The sequence below is a fragment of the Cottoperca gobio genome, chromosome 8 (genome assembly GCF_900634415.1).
Source record: "Cottoperca gobio chromosome 8, fCotGob3.1, whole genome shotgun sequence".
Classification (NCBI taxonomy): Eukaryota; Metazoa; Chordata; class Actinopteri; order Perciformes; family Bovichtidae; genus Cottoperca; species Cottoperca gobio.
Window position 1 is genome coordinate 915,245 of NC_041362.1, and position 24,213 is coordinate 939,457.

A 24,213-nucleotide genomic window follows, 5' to 3' on the forward strand; every position below is an offset into this window, starting at 1 on the left:
TGTATTTCCAATCAATACGCCATGTTTAAATCCCTTTGTCTGAAAACATCTCCTGGGTCACGGCAGCAGATCACATTCAATGGGTGAAGATATTTTGATGTAGCAGCACAAAGGAGTATAAAGTATATCGCTGCTCTATCGCTGCTTTTATACTCTACAAGTGATTTTAAAAAGTATCCTTCAAATTATAATTACAACTAAGCTAAAGAGAGCAATTTTACACCACTTCAAGCATAAAGTAAAAGCTTCAGCCCAAGGGGAAAAACAATAAAAAGAGGCTGATAGCACACAGCAACGGTAGATTCCTGGGCTTGAACTCAACATCAGCAGTATATGATGTGAAGTCATCCCACTCGATGTTCCAGAAGAGATAATACACCGAGATGAGATGCTGATGAAGTGTATCCTGGGATGTGGTACATGGTACTTCTGCAACTGCCCTTGAGTGGGCATTATCGCTTCAATTTCCCAGAGTTCTGTTCTGTTCATTTTGCGCTCTGAAGTTCCTTTGGTGCTGTGAAAATAGGCGACAAATGTCTTCCACACTTTGCAGACAGAGAATGGAATCATCTCCGTAGGACACTCACAGCAACTGGGTTCATTTTGAGTTTGAAAAGCACTGCAGAAGTTGACCGTAAAATGACACAAGACCCACTTTGGGATAATATGACGTCATTTTGCTGATGATAGTGAGTCTGGATGTCTCAGTCTGCCTGTAGGGTCTCAATTACAGACTGTTTGTGTTTATCCAACTGAAGGCTGTTGTTAGCGTTGGATCTCTATAAATCATCTTATTTAACTAATTCAAATCATCGCATGTCTCTTCATTGGAACTCTTGAAAAACAGCCCGAGACCAAAAGCACACAGACGACGACGATGTTTTATAGTTTTATACATCCACGCCGTAAGATAAAGCTTTTGTATTTAACACATGAACCCCTTTGACATTAACTTCTACCCTGCATGACTGGAGTGCAGATTTGACTCCATAGTTTGATAACAGTTTACTTTTCCCTTAAAGGCCAATTCAAATATTACTTTATACATTTCACTTTTATCTTTTTATCTCTGAAATTAAACACTGAAACAAAAACGTTGACAGTGTTGTTGTCCTCTAAAAGACATGCTAGATATTTTGCACTGTACATAATGCAATGAACATTTCCAGAGATAATAAGGGGGCTATAGATTAGTATTGCCACGTAGGAGCAATTTCAATCCCAGTCAGCATCTGCAGCTACCTGCTTTCAGCTCCACGGTGCCGTCCTTGGAGCATGCAGAGGTTTTAATAATAATAATAATAATAATAATAATAATACATTTTATTTATAAGCACACTTTTCATTTGTGTAAACAAAACTCAAAGTGCTACAGAGTAAGAACAATGAGCAAAATATACATTTAAAAAATAAAATAAAAACATTTGATAGACAAGACAACACTTTAAAATGGTTAAAGTCGAGCAAAACGCTGTTATTGTTAACGCCGTTTTAAAAACATTCACAGTCTGTGGCGTCCTCAGATGTTCAGGGAGAGCATTCCACAGTCTGGGAGCGGCAGAGCAGAAGGTGCGCTCTCCCATGGTTTTGAGCTTGGTCCTGGGGGGAAGGAGGATGTTAGCCTTTACAGAACGTTTCTTGTGGAGGTTTGTGGGGTGAGCAGTTCTCTGACGTAGGATGGAGCAGCTCCGTGAATGCACTGATGGGTGTAAAGGGAGACTTATAATCAATCCTGAGTGAGACCGGGAGCCAGTGCAGTGATTTGAGGATGGGTGTGATGTGTTCGTACTTTCCCACTCTCATCAGGATCCTAGCAGCGCTGTTCTGGATGTATTGCAGCTTCTGGATGTTTTTGCTAGGAATCCCGATGAGAAGTGCGTTGCAGTAGTCAAGTCTGGAGGAGACAAAGGCATGGACAAGCTTTTCAGCATCTGACAGAGAGAGTGTGGGGCGGAGTTTAGCAATGTTTCTGAGGAGGTAGAAGGAGTTCTTGCATGTTTGTCTGATGTGGGCCTCAAAGGTCAGGTGAGGATCCATTTTAACACCCAGATTGGTGACTGTTGATGAGAGTAGAATGTTCTGAGAAGGTGATGCAGGTTATGGAGGAGGACTGGACCTGATGTGGGGTGCCAACTAGAAGGGCTTCGATTTTAGTGGTGTTTAATTGTGCTTCATCCACGCCTCTATCTCAAATCATCAGCATTTCACCCTGGGAGACATCCCACAGATATAATACACTGTATCATCTACATAGAGACAACACGGAGTCTGGGTTTGATAAAAAGAAACAAATGAGCTGTGGTGCTCAGGCTTGAGTGGCCAACCTGGATGTGATGAAGCCCAGGCCTAATGGTCCCCAGGTCTTTCTTCTCATTATGATCATTTGAAGTGCTGTTCAATATTGGCTTCCCGAGGCCCAAAGGTCTGATGTTATTGACTTTGAAGTGGTTCCTTGGAGGAAGAGGCATTTCACTGTTAGCCAGTTCACGTAGAGAGGAAAGAGCGGAGAGGTTTGATGGTACAACTTTTTCGTTGTTTTTCGGTTCTTGTTGCTGTTTCCGTTTCTTTTATGTCTTTTAAGACTGTGATTGACAGGACAATTGGAAGTTATCTGGATGCTAGCAGGCACCTTGGCTTGCTCCTTTGTGTTCAGGCCGCACTCTCAATTACAGCAGGAGTGGAGTTAACAGTGATGTGGTACAAATGGTCTTCTAACACAGGGGAAATCCAAAAAGGGTGTAGGAGCTGTACTGGCATCCTCAAAGAAGGGGGCTTAAATCCCTTCTAAAATCAAGTGTATCCAACCATAATCCTCGTGCCTCTGAGGACACAAAAGCAATGCACCTTTATTTTTCAATTAAGTTTAATATTTCACCTTCTGTGGAGAAAGACGAGTGTTTGATAAAACCCTGAAACCTGCAGATTGCATCTCTGGCATCCTTAAGCGGTAGATATTGACGAGCTGATGATCCCACCTGAGAGTCAGTTCAGTATTCTTGTCATCTATAGCTACTCCTTTATTTAATGGCAGATATGACTGGGGGAAGTGAGCACAGATACTCGTCAGTCACACCAGAATTTAACATGGTGACATGTCTCATGTGACTTCATTTCGATGGGATAAGTTTAACCTCGGCGTCGTCCATCAGCGCACTGTCTATTTCTGTTGTCATTTCTTTCAACAATATCCTCGATGTTAGGTCACATAGAAACACGGGACTCTCCCGGAAGATGTATGTTTTCATTATATAAGCTTATGTTATGACCGTCAGTTTTAACAATCTCAACGTCGTTCCTGAGCGATCACATTTTGATGGACAGGTCGGTGTCATCAGTACCAAATTCAACATGTTTCAAGTGAACAAATCATAGTCGCTAAATTCATCCGAGAATTCAAAAGCAAAGGTATTAAGCTTCAGTAATGTCCGTTTCTTCGACACCACAGTCTTCTGCTCTGACCCACCGTTGCACTCTAGGAGTCGTAGGTAACTTCTGGGCCCACTACTAAGAAAATAAAAAGAGTCTCAAGGTCATTGTGAGTGACAAACATGTTCCTACTATGTTGCTAGCCTGTTAGCCGTTAGCTCACCAACTATAGTTCACTAACCAGCGCTCCTCAGCAACCCTCTCGCAACCTCGACCACGACTTTAGGCAAAACGCCAATCCCAGATCTTTGCCCTCAGATATTTAGCTGAAATATTAATTTTCCACACTTGTTTTGTCTCACCAGGTCACTATGGCAAAGAAAACCTGCGCAGCGGAGGCCAAGACATGCACAACTTCATCTCCTCCGGGTTTGTTACACTTGGACGTGGCCACTTAAAAGGTAACAGCGATAAACTCTGTGAAGCACTTCAGTTTCATGCTCTGTATTGGAACTATATTAAATTGCACTTCACATTCAAAGTCCATCCTCAACCTCACAGTGTCCTGAAAACCAAGTTCAGAATAATAATCATTTCAGTCACAAAGCCCCTGTGCCATGCTGTCCTTCTTCTTCTGCCAAATGGATGTAGTAAAAAAAACTAATAATGTGACTGTGACTTTTGTTTCGGCTCAGTGGAAGTTACAACAATACATAATGGCTTGAAGTGACATCTTGCAAAGTCCACACACACATTTATTATCTGTGATTGAATCCACACTTCCAATGACAAAGTAACACTTCTGCCCGTGTGAGCGCAGCGTGGCGCGGTAGTAGATTTCCCCGCTCTTGTCTTCCATTGGAGTTTTAATGAATCCGAAGCAGCGTCGGAGTGAGAATGAGTCGTAAACAAGAGGCCTGTTGTTGTGTTTCTACAGCGCAGCACTCCATCGACGAATCGGGGCAGATGTCCTGGCAGGGCGATCTGGACATCCCCCTCTCTTACGGTACGTTCTGCGTTCTGCTGGAGAAAAAGACTCACAACCTGCTTTCCACTCGCACCTGATCACACACACACACACACACACACACACACACACACACACACACACACACACACACACACACACACACAGACCGGTGGAGTCATTGGGTGCAGAGTGATAATATATTATTACGTTTGTTTTCTGTTGGTGGTTTTGTGAACGAAAGATTTGAATGAGCTCATACAGTCATACAGATTATTGACTGTTATGGACATAAACGGTCATTAACACTGTGAGTGTCGACAGTTGATAAACACTTCCTAGGTGTCTGCAAGGTAGGTGAACGTTTGATTTAAAACATTCCACTTGAAGCATTTTGCTCCCATTTAAAATAACCAGCGTCCCATTATTTATTAATTGGTGGTGGTTCAGCAGAAATCATCAATCACAGTATGAGCTTGACGTCTTTCTCCTCTCTGATATTTGAGTTTAAAGAGTTTCTGCTCAGCCTTGTGTGACGGCGCTAAGTTCTTAAGTTTGTAGGTCTTCACTTTTTATTGAATCTGAATCCACGAGCGAAACACTAGAGGTCCGGATCACAACATAAATGAATGTTTCTAACGAATGATCACTACACATTCATCAGTCTGTGATCCTTACACAACTGTGAACACATCCTCTTGCAATTGAAGAGAAAAAGTCCTAAATATTTCCCTCAGGTCTTGTTTTTCTTTATTCCTGCTTGTCAGTTTTGTGTGGCTTTTCAATTGGTCTGTGTTCATGGACACATGAAGACCTGTCGTGTGTTGCACACAAGTTCATGTTGCTGCTGTAAGTGACATAGACACCCAGAGAGTGCGATGTCAAAAGGTCTTTCTCTTTAGCAAAGTGTTGTTAGAAGAAGTGCATTTTATTGAACCGACGTCAGCTTTATTTTAGAGTCTTTGTGATGTAGAGCGACGATCGCTGTGAGACGAACGTTTGCAGAGGAAATGGGTTTACTAGATCATAAACATGTTTGGTGTTACTGGAGAAGAACTTCCTCCATCTTTACGCTCAAGTATCTTCTGCAACCCTACGCATAGATATATTAACACGTGTCGGCTTTGTTGCTTTGTTGTAACCTCCTAAAACATAGATACTGTTTATACTCACCTCTAGACAGAAACAGGTGCGTTCTCCCTTCATTGTGTGCAGGTGAGAAGACTTCTTCCTTAGAAAGCCGGTTAGATTTGGATAAATATCCAATATTAAGACTCAAAGATAAATCCAACCATTCAACAGCATTTCTGTTACTATTGTCCAAAATATAAGAAATATAGAATACTGTAAATTCTTTATAAAGTAGAGTTAAAGTAGTTAAATGGCCCTGATGAGGCACATCTGAGGACACATATCGTCCTATAAATACCCGCCGTGCGGCTGGTGATGAGTGGACTGTTCACGTGACTCAACCCTGAAGCCTTAAGACCGTCACACACTGAAGAAGACACCATTTGGAAAGACAGAAAACCAGAGCTGCAGGAGGAATCCCTCTTTACATGTGGGTCGTACGACATATCTGTAAGGACTAAATGGATGTTTAAACAGCTTCAATCAAAGACTAATATTTAAAACAGGCAGCCTGAGGCGGCGACCCTCCCCTGACTGTCCCCGTCACCCTCTCGCTGCACCTATTAGGTGACGCGCTTTAGCGTCCTGATGGCGCTAACTGTCACTTCAAAGCGGAGGTCCTGTCAGCCTCCGTCGTACATGTCTTAGTCTAACAGCTGGCTGTCGGCAGGCTCTCTGCCCCCCCCCCGCCACACACGCCTCCTGTTAGGGCGAAGCAGACTGACAGATGTGCACCATATCAGCGCTCCAACGCTGCCGTACACACACCTCATATCTCATTCCTCGAGTAGATAAGATCTGCAGCTGACGTGTCTGCACGGCTCCTCTGACTCACCTGCACTCTGGGGTCGTCACTTTTATGTGAAGAGGGAAACGGTTGACTGCAGTTCAATACCTTTGGGAGGAACTTGGTTTGAGCAATTAGATTTTGAGGGAAATATTGTGCACTTCTGTTTTTACTTCTGTCGTCTTTTGCCTTTTTCTTTGCTTTCTCTGCTCTTTCATTCTGCTGCTTCCTCCTCTCCATCCCTTCGTCCTTACACACTCCTTACTTTGTCTATGCATTCCTCCCTCCTTCCTTCCTCTCTTCTATCTTCCTTTCTTTTTAAATCCTTTATTCATCCTGTCCCTCGTGCCCCCCCCCCCCCTGCTGTCCTTATCGTCTTTTCTTCTTTCCCCGCTCAGAAACAACAAAATCCAATTTTACCCAACAGCAAAACCAGAGTACAGTCTTAATAATCCTCCTCTTACATTCGCTACAGGAGCACCTTTTACTGCTTTTCTTTATTAAATAGTCACATTCATGACTTGAATTTGCAAAAGGGTATTTTTATGTACTTACATTGAAAGCTTTGAGTAGCAGCCTGTTCTGGATGCTGTTATTAGCATTTCAAAGGTTGGACGCTTTAGACAAACATTTACAATAATTCCTTTAGAATCCACAGTTTTCTAAGACGGAGCACGTCTGAGCACGAGCCTCAAACTCAACTGTGCGTGTGACATTAATTGTTTGCGTGTGAGCGTCGTAGTGAAATGAACAGTACACACAGTGCAGATTTGAATGCACGTCAGAGCTAACAAGCTGCTAAAGAAAGCTCCAACTAATGTTGTCATCAATATTCATGCGTCCGTGATATAACACGGCACTCTGAGCTTTTTGAGGATCCACACAGACACACCGCATGTGTACCTGCTCCGGTGCCGGAGTGTGTGAGGCCACCGGCGAAGATTTATGTCTGTCAGTGAGTGTTGGGGGAGAATGGTGTGTTCACTGTCTGTCCGTGTCTATTCCCTGTGATGGATCGTCTGTGGTGTTGCAGCCATTTAACAGCTCCGGACCACAGCGACTTTATTCTGCCTCACAGAAGACGTTCAAACAGAATGAGAATCCTGAACCTGAATGAAAAAACTGCGTCGACGGTGGAAAAGCGGTTGAGATGATTTATGTGCAGCGTTGCCAAAGGGTTATTCATTTCACCCTTTTTACCTTAGAAGTATCAGATCGACGGCACAGATAGAGAGAGACATGCAGCACAAGGCCACGAGTTGGATTCAAACCCGCGTCACTCCCGGTAAAGAAACAGCCTTAGTACGTGTACGATCATTTCCTTCAAAATAAGATAGTTTTAGGCCAAAATCACCACATTTCTGAGGACATTTATTGTCATAATCACGAGAACAAATAGGCGTTAATGTGTCATTTTACAAAACAACTTATTGGCACACATACAAATCTACATAGTTAGTTTTTGTGTTCATATTCTGCAGGAAAACAAGTTAATTAAATAAACAAACTGGTTTACTGGGGCATTGAAAGAGAGTGAGAGAACGACAGCCGTGTTAGTGAGTCATGAACACCACAGCCCACACGAGGTCACGTGAGAGGAGCTGCGTAAACACACGTAGGACTCATCCAGGAACTCATTACAATGCAGCGTAGACTAAAACCAACTCAAATGAGATTAGTGTCGTACATGTTTGAGATTCATGTCTGCAAAAGAAAAGAAGAATTGTTATTGATATCGGGAACATAGAGTCGCATTTCTTTGGTCCAATTAGTCGAGTCTCAGAACTCCAACACACCTTTAGAGATGTCCGGCCTGGATGATTTTAAATGTCTATTTGATTGAAAACAATGTTTAGAGTCTTGCCGTGAAATGAGCTCACAATTCACAAACATTGAACTCATTTCACTGCAAGACGCTAAACATTGTTTTCAATATATAAATGTTGCAACCCTTTCCTCCGTGAGCCTGAGGTCCTTGTGTTTCCTCACGCGGCAGTACATTGTGACTTAACGGCATTTACTTTAATGAAAACCTTCGTCATTGCCACTTTAACTTTGATGGACTTGATCTGCACCTGAGGTTCATTTAGGGCAAGTCCATTTGATTTAAATAGTCCAAGCCCAGAGGGTGTGTGTGTGTGTGTGTGTGTGTGTGTGTGTGTGTGTGTGTGTGTCAGTTTATAATCACACAATGTCCGACATGTAGTTGATCATCAGAAGTGTTTGATTGGTAAAACAAAAGGAAGAACTCCCAAACAAACGTCCGAGGGTAAACGGTCCCGTTGCGTGCATTTAGCGAACACCTCCCAGATACGTTGTGTACAAACACACCCCCCCCCCCCACCCCCCCGTCCTCCAGGCTTCTCCATCTCTCTCCCTGCCTTCTCCGCCTGTGGCATCCACTGATGTGCATCCTGCTTAATTACTTTTTCATGAGTTGCTCCCTGTTTTCGTCCTGAGGGAATTACTTTCCCCCCTTCTTCCCAATCCACTTAAGGTGACCTTGTCTTATTGGGACGCACTGCTGCAGTGCTCCCACCTCCCCGTGCTGTATTCCCCCCAGGCCTACAGTGTCTGTGCACGGCTGTGTGGCTGAGCTGAGCGTCAGTGCAAATAGAGGGGAGTCAAAGTGTGCCAAGTAGGTATCACTTGCCCAGTTTGCCTCCATTACCGAGTCCTTCTGTGTCTCCATCTTTAAATCTGCTGTTAGTGGCGGTAACCTAAAACTTAAAAACATAGATCAATAAATCATGTAATGTGACTCGTGTTTACCAAACTATGATGCTTCATATTGATTCAAAGACACGGTGGTGAGTCAAGGATCGGATCAAAGTGAGTGGCTCCGACCGTCGCCATCTTGGCCGTGTCGACGCCGCCTAACTCCAGGCTGGTCCAAAAATAGGCATTGTCGGTGGAGCTGAGGCGGGCTCTGGACCCACCTGTCACTCAAAGCGGCCACGCACTTAATTATGCATAACTTTAAGCCTTAATAAAATGTAAACAGATGAGTGGTATAACATTCACTCCCCTGCACAGTTATGAATAAGGAAGTGAGCTGTAAAGAACCACGCTGTAAACATGTTTATTTCTGCTGTAAAGACACGGGGGGGGGGGGGGTTGAGAGCCTCAAGTGGCCATTGGAGGAACTGCAGTTTGTGGCACTTATGCGTTGGCTTTATTTCTCGGACGCTGCCTCTTCCTGTGGCGCAGAAGCATCTGGATCTGCTCACAAAAGTCTCCGTTCTGGGAGGAGTGTACGCTCTCTCAAATGTGAGCTGATAAAAGGTGTAATTATTTTTAATATCTGATTTTGTACGGCTTTCTGTGTCTTGCTCAAACTTAGAGAGTGGATCGTCCACTTAGTTTTTGGGTCAGGGGTTCGATCCCCACTTCCTACATGTCTCGCTCCTTTGACACTGAACCCTAATGCTACTTGCCATCGCTGTGGGTGAATGGGTGAATGGGTGAATGACAGGCCAATTGTGAAGCACTTTGTCTGTCAAGGTAGAAAAATGGCTATTTAAATCCATTTACACCTTTTTGTGACTTGTGCTTTCCTCGCCTGATTGAAAGCTGCTGAAAGACCTCCGACACAGAGGGCTGAACTGTACCTATAGCAAGTAATAGAACCACCTACACCTGTTTCTCCTCCAAACTGTGGCCCACACATTGCATTCATTACTTCTTTATTACACACGTATGCTGTACTTTACAACGGGTGATGTTAAATAGTTGGCTGGATAACAAAATGTCGACGGACTCGGAAGAGAAGCCGAGACAAACCTTTAGGAGTGCAGCTCATCACGTCCACACAGCGCAACATGAAATACCAAAGGAAACGGCAGAAATGGAGTTCAGCTTTATGTCTGGAGACTCAAAGACAAGGCATCAGGCGGAGCGAAACAGCAGCGAAAGCTTCTGCAGCTTCCCGTCGCCGAGCGGTGAGCTTTTCATCCTGGTGATTTGTTTGACAGGTGGAAGCTTGTCGCAGCGCGCTGGGCCACATGTGCACCCAGACGCACACACACACATCTGGTAAAGCTGGACATGTTGACCAGACGCTCAACACTCAGATGTAAATACAGCTGAAGCTTTTCTTGGAACAAAAGCCGGAGAGACTGAGAGACTTTGAGATTCAAGGAGCAGATGACAACAAGGTTAAATAAACCACTTATTTTGCATTTTGTACAAAAATGAATGAATATTTATTCCAAAAACTAATTAGTGTATTTACATAAGGGGATTTTGGGCAACTGTGGAATTACATTTTCATAGGAAAAGAACCCATTAAAAATATTTCCCCCCCCCTTCACTTAATGAATAAATGCATCCATTTGCTGCATGTAAGTGTTGAATAAAGGAATGAATTAAGAGCCACAATCAATCGCAGTGAACCAGGATGACTTTGGATCAAGAATAATGGAAAGCCAGAAGGTCACGTTAACGCACCAGAACTGCTGAAGCAAAATCTTGTACTAATAAGAATATTTATTTACTTCTTTGCTAAGTGTTTCTTCAGTGCAGCCTCCACATTCTTCGATGAATAACATTCGTGCAGAGAAGATAACGTTCAGATTGTTTACCGTAGCAACATTAGCCACATATTTTGCCATCAGCAGGTTTTACGATATGAGAGAATGTGTTGTTTTAATTAAACACAGTTTATTGTTAGCCATCTACAATGTGCGCTGTCATTGTTCAGGTGGATGAGCAGCTGGATTTGTCCCCAAGTTTAGAAGTAGGAACTTTTTGAAGTAGGAGGTCGAACATTTTTGGGTTCTGAGTCGCCTGGAACGCAGCGCAATTGTGCAAAAATAATGAGAACAGCTGTGTGGCTGAACTATTGGTGTGTCGGGCCTTTAAACATCACTTTATGTATTATTATTTCACAACATAAACATTTCAGAGCTCCCCGATACTCAGCCTCAATCATCAGCATTTATGCTTCATGTATTCTAGAGGTTACACAAAAGGAAGTTTAACCTGATATCTCAAAAAGCTTGATTCTGTCGCCGGGCAGTTTTCAGGCAGCATCCAGACTGACTGGTCGTTATCAAGTCATTTCGAGTCAGCGCAGCGCTCGCAGGAGTGTTAATTTCCGCTTCTTTCACAAACGAGCGTTATTCAGAGCAGCAGGGATGTCGTCCCCTCATGCTGCACAGATCTGCGACCGCCAAAAGCACAATATGAATTGATTCCTCCACTTATCTCTCCTGTCCATTAAATAGGAGGCTAATGAACGTGATTAGTTTGGTTGGATGAAACTCACAATCTGAGAATCCCACAAGCATTCCTACGTCATGGCCGAGAGCGAGTTGTGGGATTTATACATTGCGTCCTCACACACACACACACACACACACACACACACATATAGCCTCCTAACACCTCTTCATATCTAGCCTCTCCTCATGCATTATGTAGTGCATGTTTGTACGCTGGAATCACATCTGAAGAGCTGACCGGACGGAACATCAACCGGCGGTATCTCACATTAAAGCCTCACTTACCTTCTCCAAACTTTTTTTTATCTCAAATTGGAAGTAAATATCTTCCATTTTCACATCAAGGCTACCACATGTAGTATCTGTATATATTTGTGTCAAGCATTGCAGAATATATTTGAATATTCCCATGAATTCAAATCTCCGGTTTAGGTGGTGAATATGATTTGACGTTTGTTCGATCTTTGTGTTTATATTCTGTCGCATTTTCATCTTTTGTGTTGCATTCGATTGTGATGAATTGCATTGTATTCTTCATCAACAGGCAAAGCAATGCTAATTTATTTATAATGCACAAGCAGGTGTGCAGGTGGGTGTGGAGGTCAAGGTCAGGAACACTGAGGATAACCGATTCTGAAATGGCAGCACACACCAGTAACTGCTCTGCTGCAACACAGCAGAAGAAAAGCGTAAAAGTTAATCAGCAAATTGTCGCTGTAGTCCCAAAAATTTGGGGAACTCACAAGAGACAAATTAGAGAAGGATTAGTCAGAATTACTGCACCAGAAGCCAAAGATATCTTGAGTTTAAATCCATTATATGGGTTAACACTGGAGCCTACATTTCCCATAATGCACCCAATAACCTGAGTCTTATTGAGCCTTGCTGCCTGGTAAATGCATTGTGTCGTCTCCAAACCCAAAATGTAAGTTGATTTTAACGTGTAAAATCTAAAGAGTGAATATTAGAGGAGAACATTTTAACTACTACATTTTTGTGCATTAATTCACCTGCTCAGCTCTGACAGCAAACCTGTGACCGAGCGAGGCTCCTCGTACACATCCTCCCCTCTGAGGGCCGCAGGCTGTGCCACCGTAAAACGCTATTAGCTGCATAACAAAGTTGTGAATTGAATGCGGCAGCGATGAGAAAGCACCGTGTGACATGTGAAATCCTGTTAGGATGCAGATTACCGTTATCTGCGCTGCACCTGTCAATACCTATTATGAGTGGAGGGCAAGGACAGGGCGGAGCTGGAAATGCTTCTGTCAGCAAAGTAGCCACAATCAAATACTGATACTTAAAGGAGGAGCGCTTGTATTGGTATGCAAGGAACCAGCTCTGCATCAGGGGGCCGGCCCGAGGCAGCGTTGTCTTATCATAAGGGAGGTATTCTCCCTATACAATGAGGGGGATCGCATTCAAAACAGAAAGCTGCCAGAAGGATTGAATAATTCAAGAAGAATTGCTGACAACCAAGGACGAAAAAAAGCCTTAGAGTGGCAAGAAAAGGCTGAGTGTTAATGGCTGCGTCGTGAAGGACGATGCCCTCATTTGAAAAACAAAGAGGGCTCGATTTCAGAAGACTTCGCTTAAACGCAGAAGACTCACACGTACACACTGACAGTTGTTAATCTGAAAGTATAAGCCAAAGGTCACTAACCGAGAAAGAAAACAACATGTTTAAAGAGCAGCTGAACTCCGTTTAGCTTAATGCTAGTGAATTTAAACCCTAACTCCCCGTCTTAATGCTAACTTAGCGAGGAGGATACGAATGAGTGGTCCTGAAGCTTACATTCACCGACACTATAACACCGTAAACTGCATACAGATAGAAGTAGTATTAATACGACTAATATTTATACTACTGCCCCTCTGAGTTGCATGCTGATAATGTATTTACAGTACATGTCGGGGTTTGAACGTGACGTCGCCTCGCCATTTTTTGGTGAAATGTCCCGAGATACATCATACATTTTCACACATTTTGGGGAAAGACAACTCTGTTGTAATAAACGCTACAAAATGGGGAAATAATCCGGTGATTTACTTACTGAACAAAGTCAATTAAGTGTTGAGTACTAAATTAGTCGCCCAAAAGCAAAACCTGCTTTATCTACAATTTTACTCTAAAGTGAAAAATAATTTACTAAATGAAACTATAAACATCATTTTCTCATAGACTTCTATACAATCTGACTTCTTCTTGCAACCAGTGGAGTCACCCCCTGCTGGCCGTGCGAAAGAACGCTGGCACTTTCGTCTTGACTTCTTCACATTTTAGACCTGGAGGTTCCCCCCCCCCCACCCCCGACCCCCCTTGGTGTATAGACAAGGAAAAATAATGTGACAAATGTACAATCAGAATGCATTCACACACACCACACTAAGGACTTGGGGAGGGCACAATGAGCTCATTAGAGACTCCCTTACAAACAAATCAGTGCCCAGTTGGGTATAGATGTGATATTTGTTCCACGTCAAGTGTCCCACTCTCCCACTCCTCACCGGCGGCGAGCTCTCACTACAGGCACAGATGTCTGGTAATTGCATGTAAAATAGAATCAGAAATGACTATTGCAACTCATCTGCAGGTCGCAGCACCGAGTCTTCTCCTCTAAATGCTTCGTTAGTCGCCGCTGAATGTTTGAATGGTAGAAGCCAATTGCTCCTCCACCCGCCTCTGCCCACCGGTTTTCTGTGACCCTTCGGACAGACCTGCGATCGCTCGAGTGATGCATCCTACACACAGCGGGCTTCATTCATAAATCTAGCTCTTTAAAAAAAGCACAGATGTGAAGGAGCCCTCGTCTGTATAAAGAATGCTGCATCCGTACACCACGCTGCGCGAGTAAGATCAGAGATTGCAGGCTTACTACTGTGCAAATCTGTGGAGTAAGACAAGGGTGTGAGAGCTGAGAGTGGGTAGCAGTGATCCTCTGATTAGCACCTTCCCATGTGCGTTGTCTTGGTAAAGCACCCAGCATGCACTGCCCTGTCTGATAGAGTGGCAAACAAGGGATGGGGAAAAGAAAGCAGAGAAAAGCAAAGGGGAGCTGGCTAGATTGTGAGTTTTGGATATTGTAATAGGGGCCTTTTGGCCCGTAATGTGTAACATCTATCATAGATGTTTCAACAAGCAGTGTGGCCACTTTACTTTAGCGCTCATTAAGAGTCGACGCCAGCTGAGTGCCTGCAGGAATGCATGATGGTTCATTATAATATTTACCCATTTTGCTCTCATCCATCACCAGGTATAATGTGGTTTGCAGAGCACCATCAGCATTAGGTATTGTTCTGAGTGCGCTCCACAGAGCTCGGTCTGCAGCTCCAGCAGCTCCTTTGCTTCACAGTAGAAAGGTTTTGGATAAGTTATCAACCAGTTGGATGCAAATATATTTCATATTATAAAAAAGTATCCAAGAACATGTGCACTCCCCTCACATGCCCACTAATGTCCAAGGAGCCTGTCCAGTCCGAAAAAGAATGAACAATAGCCTCATTTAATGCTACAGAGAGATCTGCAAAGATACCTTAACCATGGTGTGAAGAAATACATTTACATTGCAAAAAAGCTCAAATTCCTAATTAGGTGGATGGAGAATGTGTTTAACTGCATACATATTTGAAGTTTGTGTGCAAAACGTTTCATGTTACAATGTTTAGTTCGTACTCCTTCTACCGAAAAGGAGTGGAGTGAATGAAACCCGTACCTCACCGACACATTGATGTCTAATCAGAAGGTTTTCCCACTCTGGTCTCAAGTCTTCTCTCACAAAATACATAAACTCATAAAAATAAAATGGTAATCCGAGTACTGAGTTGTTTTGCTGGACTCAGTCGTGTGGAGCTGACGTTGACTTCATGTCTGAAGAAGTTATTGTTTCATTTATTTGCATTGAAATCCAACTGATATGATTGATCTGCAGACAGTCAATTAGCTCAAGTCTTTAATGAATTCTGATAAATCTTTAACTTTTCTGCTGAACGACATGGAGAAGAGATGTCTTTATGGAGCAGTAATGAGGCATGCGGCCGTCTCATCTCTCCCTTATCGTCGTGATGTGAGCTTTAATACGCTGCAGAGCTGTGGCCCTATCAGATCAAATGTGGCGAGTGGAGCCTTTATGGGTGGAAGGGGATGGAGGAGAGGAGGGAAAAGGAGCGGCTGTGGCTCGGGATGCATCATATTCTTCCCATTTCTCTCCAGTTCCAGACAACAGGCCAAGGCGAAATGACTGCGGGTGCTGCCGACTGTGAAATTAATTGAACTTGTGATCCGAGGGGTAGAGACCAGCATCCGGCCCGAGGAGGCGAGTGTGCATCCGCGCTTACATTGACAAAAGGAACAGCCAGACCCAGAGGCACTGACTGGATCCATGGTCAGTTTCCTCGACGAGATGTCTCCGGACGCGGCTGGGCTGCACTTGACTGGCGGGACATCGCAGCAGAGTGTGTGAGACGTGCTGTCACGCTGCTGGCTCTTGTTAGAGGCATTCTTTTTGGAGAGAAATCGGATTTGTTCACAGACCGGTCTTGTCGAGCTGATGATCGTTCTTGATTCTGTGTTCAGGACGGGTTTCCTGGCCGGGGATGATGCAGAGTTAGCCAAGATCCAGAATTTAAAGGATTATCCAGCTTTCTACAATTTGGTATTTTTGAAAGTAGTTTTGGGAATCATTTGTATCCGTAATAATAACAATGCAATGCAAGAAACGAGAGCACTTAACCTCCAGGTTAGCCAAATGTATGTGGAAGAGAAAACAAAAACTGTGTGTTGCGTGCTGCTTTAACCTCCTTGTGCAGAGCTTTCCTGACTGTTTCCAACATGTCTGGTGTCTCTTTAAACTACAAAACTGTGGTCATTTTCAGACTGCAGGATCCCTCAAAACAAAGTGCTTGTTGGATCTTCTGACAGATTTGGAGGCAGAACATGTAACTTACGTCTGCAACAGACAATCCATCAATCACGCCGACTGCAACTGGCCGAGTGTGCCGAGGTGTGAAAGTTGGGAGGGTTTTTACTTCTCTCTCAAGCTCTTTTGCAATTCTTCACACAACCATGCTCGGCTTTATTTGAGTACAAACACCTCGATCACCTCCGACTGTCGACGCCGTTATAAACATGTTTTCCTTCAGACTGTGTGAAGCACGCCTTGTAGATTCATCCACATCTTGAACCATGTGATCAGATCCTCCTAATGAAGATCAGTGAGTCCAAGTATAAATAAAGGTTTAAATTAAACCCTCCTAGCAGGCAGGTTTAAGCTCAGATGAATGCTTAATGTCTGCCAGTGGATTATTTGGACCATTTTAATGAAGACGGCAACAACAAAAAACAAAGCAGATGATGAAAACAGACATTTCCACACAAAGGGAATGTAGTGGAGGTAATTTCTACTCCTGGAGCCCGTACTACTCTCTAATGTGCTAATTATGTGAGGGTTTTTAATAGTGTTCTTTTTACTCCTCTAAATCCACGAGATGATGAGTCTTCTGTGAGTTTCCTGGCTCATATAAGCAGCCTCGGGGCAGCGCCGTGTGCACGCACTCTCACTAACGAGGACCAGCCCAGGTGGAGGCCATGAATCTCGTTTAACTAAGTTCAGCTCTATAGAGTCAAAAAGTAACAAACACAAAGACTTCTTTACTCTAACATTAACAAGACAAGCCACTTCTGAAGTACAGCGATCATTGCCAAAGAGCGTAAATAAAAACATGACAAATATGCAGGTTGAGTAACATCTGCCTCCGTGCTTCAAAGTGTCATCATCTAAAAGTCTGTCTGATGAAATTTAATCAGCAGGGAGGAGATGAATCAATTACTTTTCTCTCATTTTCCTTTTGGCCTCCGACCAGAGGCAGAGCTGAACAGACTGGAGGCTCTCCGAGTGAGGAGAGTAGGCCATCTCTATCTGCTTTAAGCAGATTGTGTCCCTGAAGTTTCCCAGCCCTGCACTCCCCGGCCCCGTGGATACAATGCAATCTGCGCTGGCCCACATTAGATAAGTATCCTCCAGCTCTCATCCAGGTCACATTGCACCACAGAGAGCAGCAGGGCTTCAGAGGCTGCTGCTGCTCAGGTGGAGGAAACACTGCGTACGTGACAAAGAGCCTGTTGGTCAAAGTGGTTCAGGTCGGCTGAATTACACCGAGACTCCACTGGTTTACCAAAAGGTTGTCAACAATTAGAAATCTATATTTATTAGAAATGTTAAACAATTCTGACCTGATGATGCAAAGTTCCCCCTGAGTGCTGCACAAACAGTGAGGCTTTGTAATGATCCAGAATCAACATCCTATTAAACATATTTCAAAAGTCTGAATATCTAATATTAACAGCAGAGCTGAACATCTTAGATGTTTAAATCTATTGGAGCTAGTTCTTGTCAAAATTCATGTCCCTTCAAAGCAGGTCCGAGCCAAGTCTCAAGTCCTTGTGGACGAGTCACAAGTCTCAAGTCCTTGAGGACGAGTCACGAGTAAAGTCTCAAGGCAACAACACGTGGTTACACTCCCTGTGCAGACTTCCGTGGACAGTTCAGTTTCCCAAACTCTAAGAAAAAATGGAATCAACAGAAGCGTTCGTGTGACTAAAACATCAGAAAAATTGTAAACATTTTTATTGTTAAAGGAGCGAAACTTAGTGTTTGTCGCATAAAGCGCGAGGAACCTAATGCATCTCACAGTTTGTTGTAGCTGCAGCTGCAAACACGTCCACAAAGCATCTAGAATATTCTCCATTGGTCTTTTTCCAGCTGGGACACAACAGCATGTACTGTAGCTGGGTTGAACCTCAGCATGACGTTCATTTATTTATAGAAGTCAATATAGTCCTATTTAATTAGAACTCTTTGAATATGTCGTTCAAATATCACAACTGTTAAGAAAACAGCCTTCTTTGTAACAGGCTGCCTGCTTGCCTTAATCAATTAGACGCATAAGCTTTTAAGCTCATTCCTCTTGATATCTGTGATATGCATAATAATGACCTCATTACTGGAGGCGTCGGCATTGTGTTGGAGAGATTGGATGCAAAACGCACTGTTATCGTTTTGTAATTTATCCTTCAGAGGGGCTGAGGAGAAACAAATGGGGAGAGCAGCCTGGGAGTCTGCCACAGAGAAACCAGACACGTGAACACACATCCAGCCATATGTGGCGTCTGTACGATCTGTCCACGGCCGACCGCGAGGTGAAGCTCCCTCTGCGTATGAAACATGTCATCTGCTATGTTCTGACAGAGCCAGCTGCCACGGAGAAAAAGAAAAGATGACCTTTGTTCGATAGAGATCGGGCCGGAGACATGTTCTCTTTCAACCGTTTCCTTACACTCGGTCTGTCGGCTGTCAAGGTTTCAATGTTGCTTTAAAGGACGATATTCCTGTTTGTATGGCTCTCTGAGTCTTGAACACGGCTTTCTTCACAGAAATGCATCCATGTTTCAACCCAACAATTCAGACAACAGAATGATTAGTTTCATGCAGAACGATCTTGTGTGTTACAGATTAATTATTCATGAAATCTATAGACGGTGCCGTGCATTCGGAGGCGGTTTTGCAGATAACTAATTCATCCTTTTTTGTTATTTTTCTCATGCCAACAGACTGTCTGAATGTCAAACAGGGGTGTGAAAAGCTCTGAGAACAGAGTGGATAAGAAGCAAAAAGCTCTTTATTTAATCCAGTCTGTTATCCTAAAGAGCCAGTTAGTCCGAGTCCCAAAGTGCCCTTTAAAACTCAAATACATTTTCACAGATATGGAAAAGTCCTTGATTTACTATGGTGTTAAATGATGTGGAACTCTTAAGAAAGATTAGAGTTAATTTCAGATTAATGTCAGAGGAGAGACGTGGATTATTTGGACAGTTTGAAAAGACACCAAAAATGAAGTAATGAAGACATTTTACTGCTGATCCCACTTCAACATGCTGAAGGATTTATATTCATTTATATTTGTTGTACTTGTGGCAGCCAAGCGTGTTAAACTGTATAAATGTCAGGTGAGATATTTAACTGGGTCACTGCTGACACCACCAGGTGATGTGCTTTATGGAGATCCGCTCCTGCTTTTACGAGCCGCCCCAGGACAGCGTGCAGGATCTCTCCCTGATGAGGGCCAACGCAGCTGTTTGAGATTAATCTCGTTTAACTTAGTTCACCACTTTTTTGTCAAGACAAGTTTATTCATACGGCCCAGAGCCTTCAGTCCCAGAGGTCCCAACCGTCTGCGCGACGCGTGACACATGCTGCCCTTTAACGCTCGATACGAAATCAGCACAAACTGTGAGGAGAGACTCCTCTTCACTACGAGTACAAAGAAGTACTAGTAGTAGAGTTACAGAGTTACAGTCCCTCGAAACGCAATCGACAATGAAGTTTCGTTGTATAGCAACATTTTTAGGAGGCCAGTCTGACAGGCTTGACACCTTGCACAGGTGTTCGGACTGTTTGTGCATTCAGGGAGCAGGGAGAAGCGGAGGTACAGGCTCGGGGTCCCGTGATCACAGAGGGGCATCATCACTGCGGCGTCGCGTCCACACTCGCCTTTAAAGCTCATCACGTTTCTCACCGGGATGGTTAGCAAGCTGCCACACCCGAGAGAAGTTTGGCACACAATGTGACAGGAAGTCTGGCACCGGGATCCTCTTTATTGGGAGGAGCTCTGGATCCATGGAGGTGCTTTTTGGTCACATGATGAGCAAAGAAACTTCTAGTCGCAAAAACCTGGGGAATCTGTCAATCAAGCACACACAGATGCACATGTTCCTGAAAATACAGGAGGAACTAATATTTCTTTACCTTTTTATGTTCATTAACTTGAGGCACGAAAGAAGCCGCTCTACTTCATTTTGTCGTCTCTGCACTTTTAGAAAGAAACTGCATCATTAGCGGGGGGACAACATGATCCATCCTGAAGCCTTAATTTAAGCAGAAAGCTGTTTTACGGCGCATTAAATCAGTAAAACTATTCCCTAATATAAATCACTTCGTTCGATATCTCAGCTGTGAGATTAACTCTGATTTGTGCTTTGGAAATATTCTATTTATTTTCTGTGTGTTTGGTAAATATTTTCATGGCTGTCATGAACAGTTGAACCCAATCTGGGATCTTAAAATGCTGCTTTGTTTTCTGCAGCCATTTAGTTTTGGAAATGTATTGTTATTTTCTTTCTTATTTCTTATACCTTTGGTGCCACCATCAAAACATGTCATCAGGACAGTTCAAAACAGAAGCAAAATACTGGCAGAGTGCAACAAGAAAAAGGAGTGTTTAAATGTTCATATATATATTATATATATTTTATATTGATATTAATTTTATATATTTATATAGATTTTATATTTATTATATAATTTATATATTTATATATATTATATTTATATATATCATATATAATTTATATTTATATATATTTATATAATTTTATATATATATATATATATATATTTTATATATATATATATTTTATATATATATATATATTTTATATATATATATATTATATATATTTATATATTATATATTTTATATATATATATCATATATATTTTCTTTATTTTTTATATCATGATATAGGCTGGATCTATATATATTTATTTATTCCTTTTTTGTCTATAATTTCACTTAAAACTGTTTAGTTTAGTTTATTTCCAGCAAACTTTTTTATCGGTCACGTGAACCAACAATAGGCTTTATTATGTGGTTATTTCACATAGTTTGTATTTATTGAGTTGGCAGTTACATCCTGACACGTATCGTTATCGAGATATGAAATTAGCAGGTGATGGAAGATGTTGTCTCTAATCCGGCTGATCCTTCAGCGTTGTCTGCTCTCTGTCACGGCTACCACTGGTTGCCTCCATTGTTAATCAGCTTCTTCCATTATTGTCGTGGTGAAAGGATTTCTTGTCTCTGAGCGCCGCGGCGGTGCTGGCGGCTCCGCTCCTGTGCACAGATGGTGTTTCCTCTCTGTGACACCGTCAGGGATCCTTGGCTTGAAAAACGGCTTTGTTTTTTCTGTGATGGTGGAAAATCTAAATTCCACCGGCTCTCTCCGCCGCAGCCTGACAGTTGAATGCAGATGATCACGGTGGCTCCTTATTAACCTCGGCTATTAAACTCCTTAATGGGGTTAATGAGAGTTTTTAAAAGAAGCACGACGTGATGTCGGACTTTCACCAAGTTTTCCCGGTGACCGGTGGGAACTTTAGTTTAAAATGTTAATACCATTGTTGCTTCGAGCCCTCGTGAGAGCTTGTTAATCACATTCTGTGTAAGATTATCGCCTTAGAACCAGTTTAGAAACTACAGCGATGTCGTGTGATAAGTCGAGCTAATCTTATTAAGATATCCCGTTTTCCAAAAGTCATTTGAATTCAAGAGCAGCGACAGAAAAGTTAGGACTCAATCAACACAATGACTTGTTATGGTGCATATCTTTATTTATCTGTTTTTAATTTTAGATTGGAAGAGTTTTTGTTCCCAAATCGAACGTTTAATATTTTCATTTTGTCCAAGGAAGTAAAATTATCTTCTCAGAAAATTATTTTTCCCCAGTAACGCAACAGATAAGATAATAATGCATTAAGTGTTTGACTTTAAAAGCTTCAGCCAGGTATTTTACAGAAGCCGGTGCTGACGGTTGTGTGTTCTTCATCTAGTATCAGCAATGAGAGTTGAACACTATATGAAGCTGTGTGCTGCGTGTTTACTGTGCGATCTTCCCCCAGCTTCTCTCAATCTCCTTCCTGCTGCTAGATGTGCTTTTTGGCACACAGCTAACCTGAAATGTGAAGTGATTTCAGTCTTTGTGATCACAGTATTTCTACACCGCTTTCCTGAACCCACACGTCACTCCAAGAGATGTACAGCCGTCCTCTGTCGGAGACGTGTTTTCATGGAGGGAAATGCAATTAACCGAGCAGTCAGCGGGGAGCTCAAACGAAAAGTCACATTTTTTGACGAGTTCATTAGTTTTCAGTCGTGCGACGCCGACGACGGAGGAACCCTTCAGCAAACAACTGGTGTACATGCAGCGTAACAAAACAAAAGTGGCACAGAGTGATTCAAATACATTTGAAGAGGGATTAGAGAAGTTTAACAGATGCTGTGCTGGGTTTTACTACACTGTGCGTTAGAGACTCACATGTGTAGAGAATGTCCTCTACATGCAGCTTTTAATTGGCTTCCACTCCTTTTACTCTTTGAAGATAAAACACCTGCTGCTGTAATGTCACTACTCCTTCATATTTAGCTTACGGACGACTTTGATGTTCTCGTGTCATGATTAAAATGAATTGTGACAATCTGCTAACTGATGTCGCACTCGCAATATCTTTCCTCGGCAGCTATTGTGGCAATTAAAATGTGACGGACTTAAGAACACAGACGGAGCAGATCAGAGAGGAAGAGAGGAAATTAAATTTACTCCGCGAGGCGGCATATTTAACACTTGACCTCCGTGACATTATGGAGGGTGAGCGCAGAGGTGTGTCTCGGCTTTGCCGGCCTTTGCACCGACGATGTTCATGTGAGAGAACGACGTGATCTTTGGTTGGGATTCATGGCCTACTTTCTGCTGTGATATCCACCCTGTCAAGATCAGACACTGAATTAATAACTGGAATCCTTTAATGTATCTGCTACTCTCGGCGTTCTCCTGCGTTAAATGTTTTATTTTCCAATATTTTATTCTTTTCCAAGATTGTTTCTAAATGTAGCCTCAACTCCAGGGTCCTTGTTCAACACTAGTTCTACTTTTAACCGTTCACTCATTATATTCTTTCTAAAAAAACGTAAAGAAATATGAGCATTAAGTTGAATATCTTGTCTTTCTTTATGAAGAATAATCAGACATGATTAATAAACTGAGCTTAGAAAATAATAATAAAGCACGTCGTCTTCTCTTTACAGTCATTAGATGTATCGATTAATGCGACTTTAAATCAAACGTGTGTATGTTTGCAGGAAGGACTGTAAAGCACCAAAATATATATTTTTAAATCAAACGCAGCTTCATGACAGGCTGGCATGCTGGTCTGTATGTGGTAGCCATGGCAACATAGCTTTTGCAGGGTCTAGTTTCCTGTAGTGTGTCGGGCGGGAGGGAGGTTAGACATGATGCACACACGGTGTGATGTGGACATAAGTCTCGTACGCCCTGCGCATGCTAATGTTCGCCCCGCCTGGAGAGGGCGAGCAGCCCCGAGGCGTTCACCCTCAGTCTGTTGACAAGCTTCCTGTCAGGAGTGGCTGTCAGATTCTTATGAAGTATACAAGAGTGGGAAGAAACATAAATAAACGAAAAGGTGGGGAGGTGAGGACGCTGAACACTGCTGGAGAAAATCAATGCTTTGCGGTCAGATAGTTTTAGGATGTTTGTGACTGGATTTGCCCGGTCAGGGGGAAAGAAAACAAAAGTTTGAGTGTGAATCGCTGAGCGAGCTGTCAGAGTCCGGCCGGCTGAGAGGGTTTAGTACGTGAAAACATTCTCATTACCTCGGGGTTAAAGGGGCATTAGGTGGTCTTGACTTTTCCGACCCAAGTACATTTGATTCAATACGACTCTGAATCTGGCACTTGATACATGAACAAATCTGAGCTGATCCAAATCTGGGTGCTGAAACTGGGTCAAACATGAGAGTGCTGCTTGTTGGAGTTGCTTTTCACGACTGTATAGAAGTCTATGAGAAAATGACCCGACTTCTCACTTGATTTATTTACAAGTTTATGTT

General features: G+C 42.8%; 1 protein-coding gene across 3 annotated transcripts in view; it reads left to right on the forward strand.

Annotated features, from left to right (window-relative positions):
• LOC115012802 (shisa family member 6) overlaps window positions 1-24,213 on the forward strand; it is a 60,999-nt gene that overhangs the window by 8,113 nt on the left and 28,673 nt on the right. For all 3 annotated transcript variants that reach the window (XM_029438602.1, XM_029438603.1, XM_029438604.1), the window contains exons 4-5: window positions 3,732-3,827; window positions 4,304-4,372. In XM_029438602.1, coding sequence (XP_029294462.1) covers window positions 3,732-3,827; window positions 4,304-4,372 — 165 coding nt within the window. The remainder of the gene's footprint in view (window positions 1-3,731; window positions 3,828-4,303; window positions 4,373-24,213) is intronic.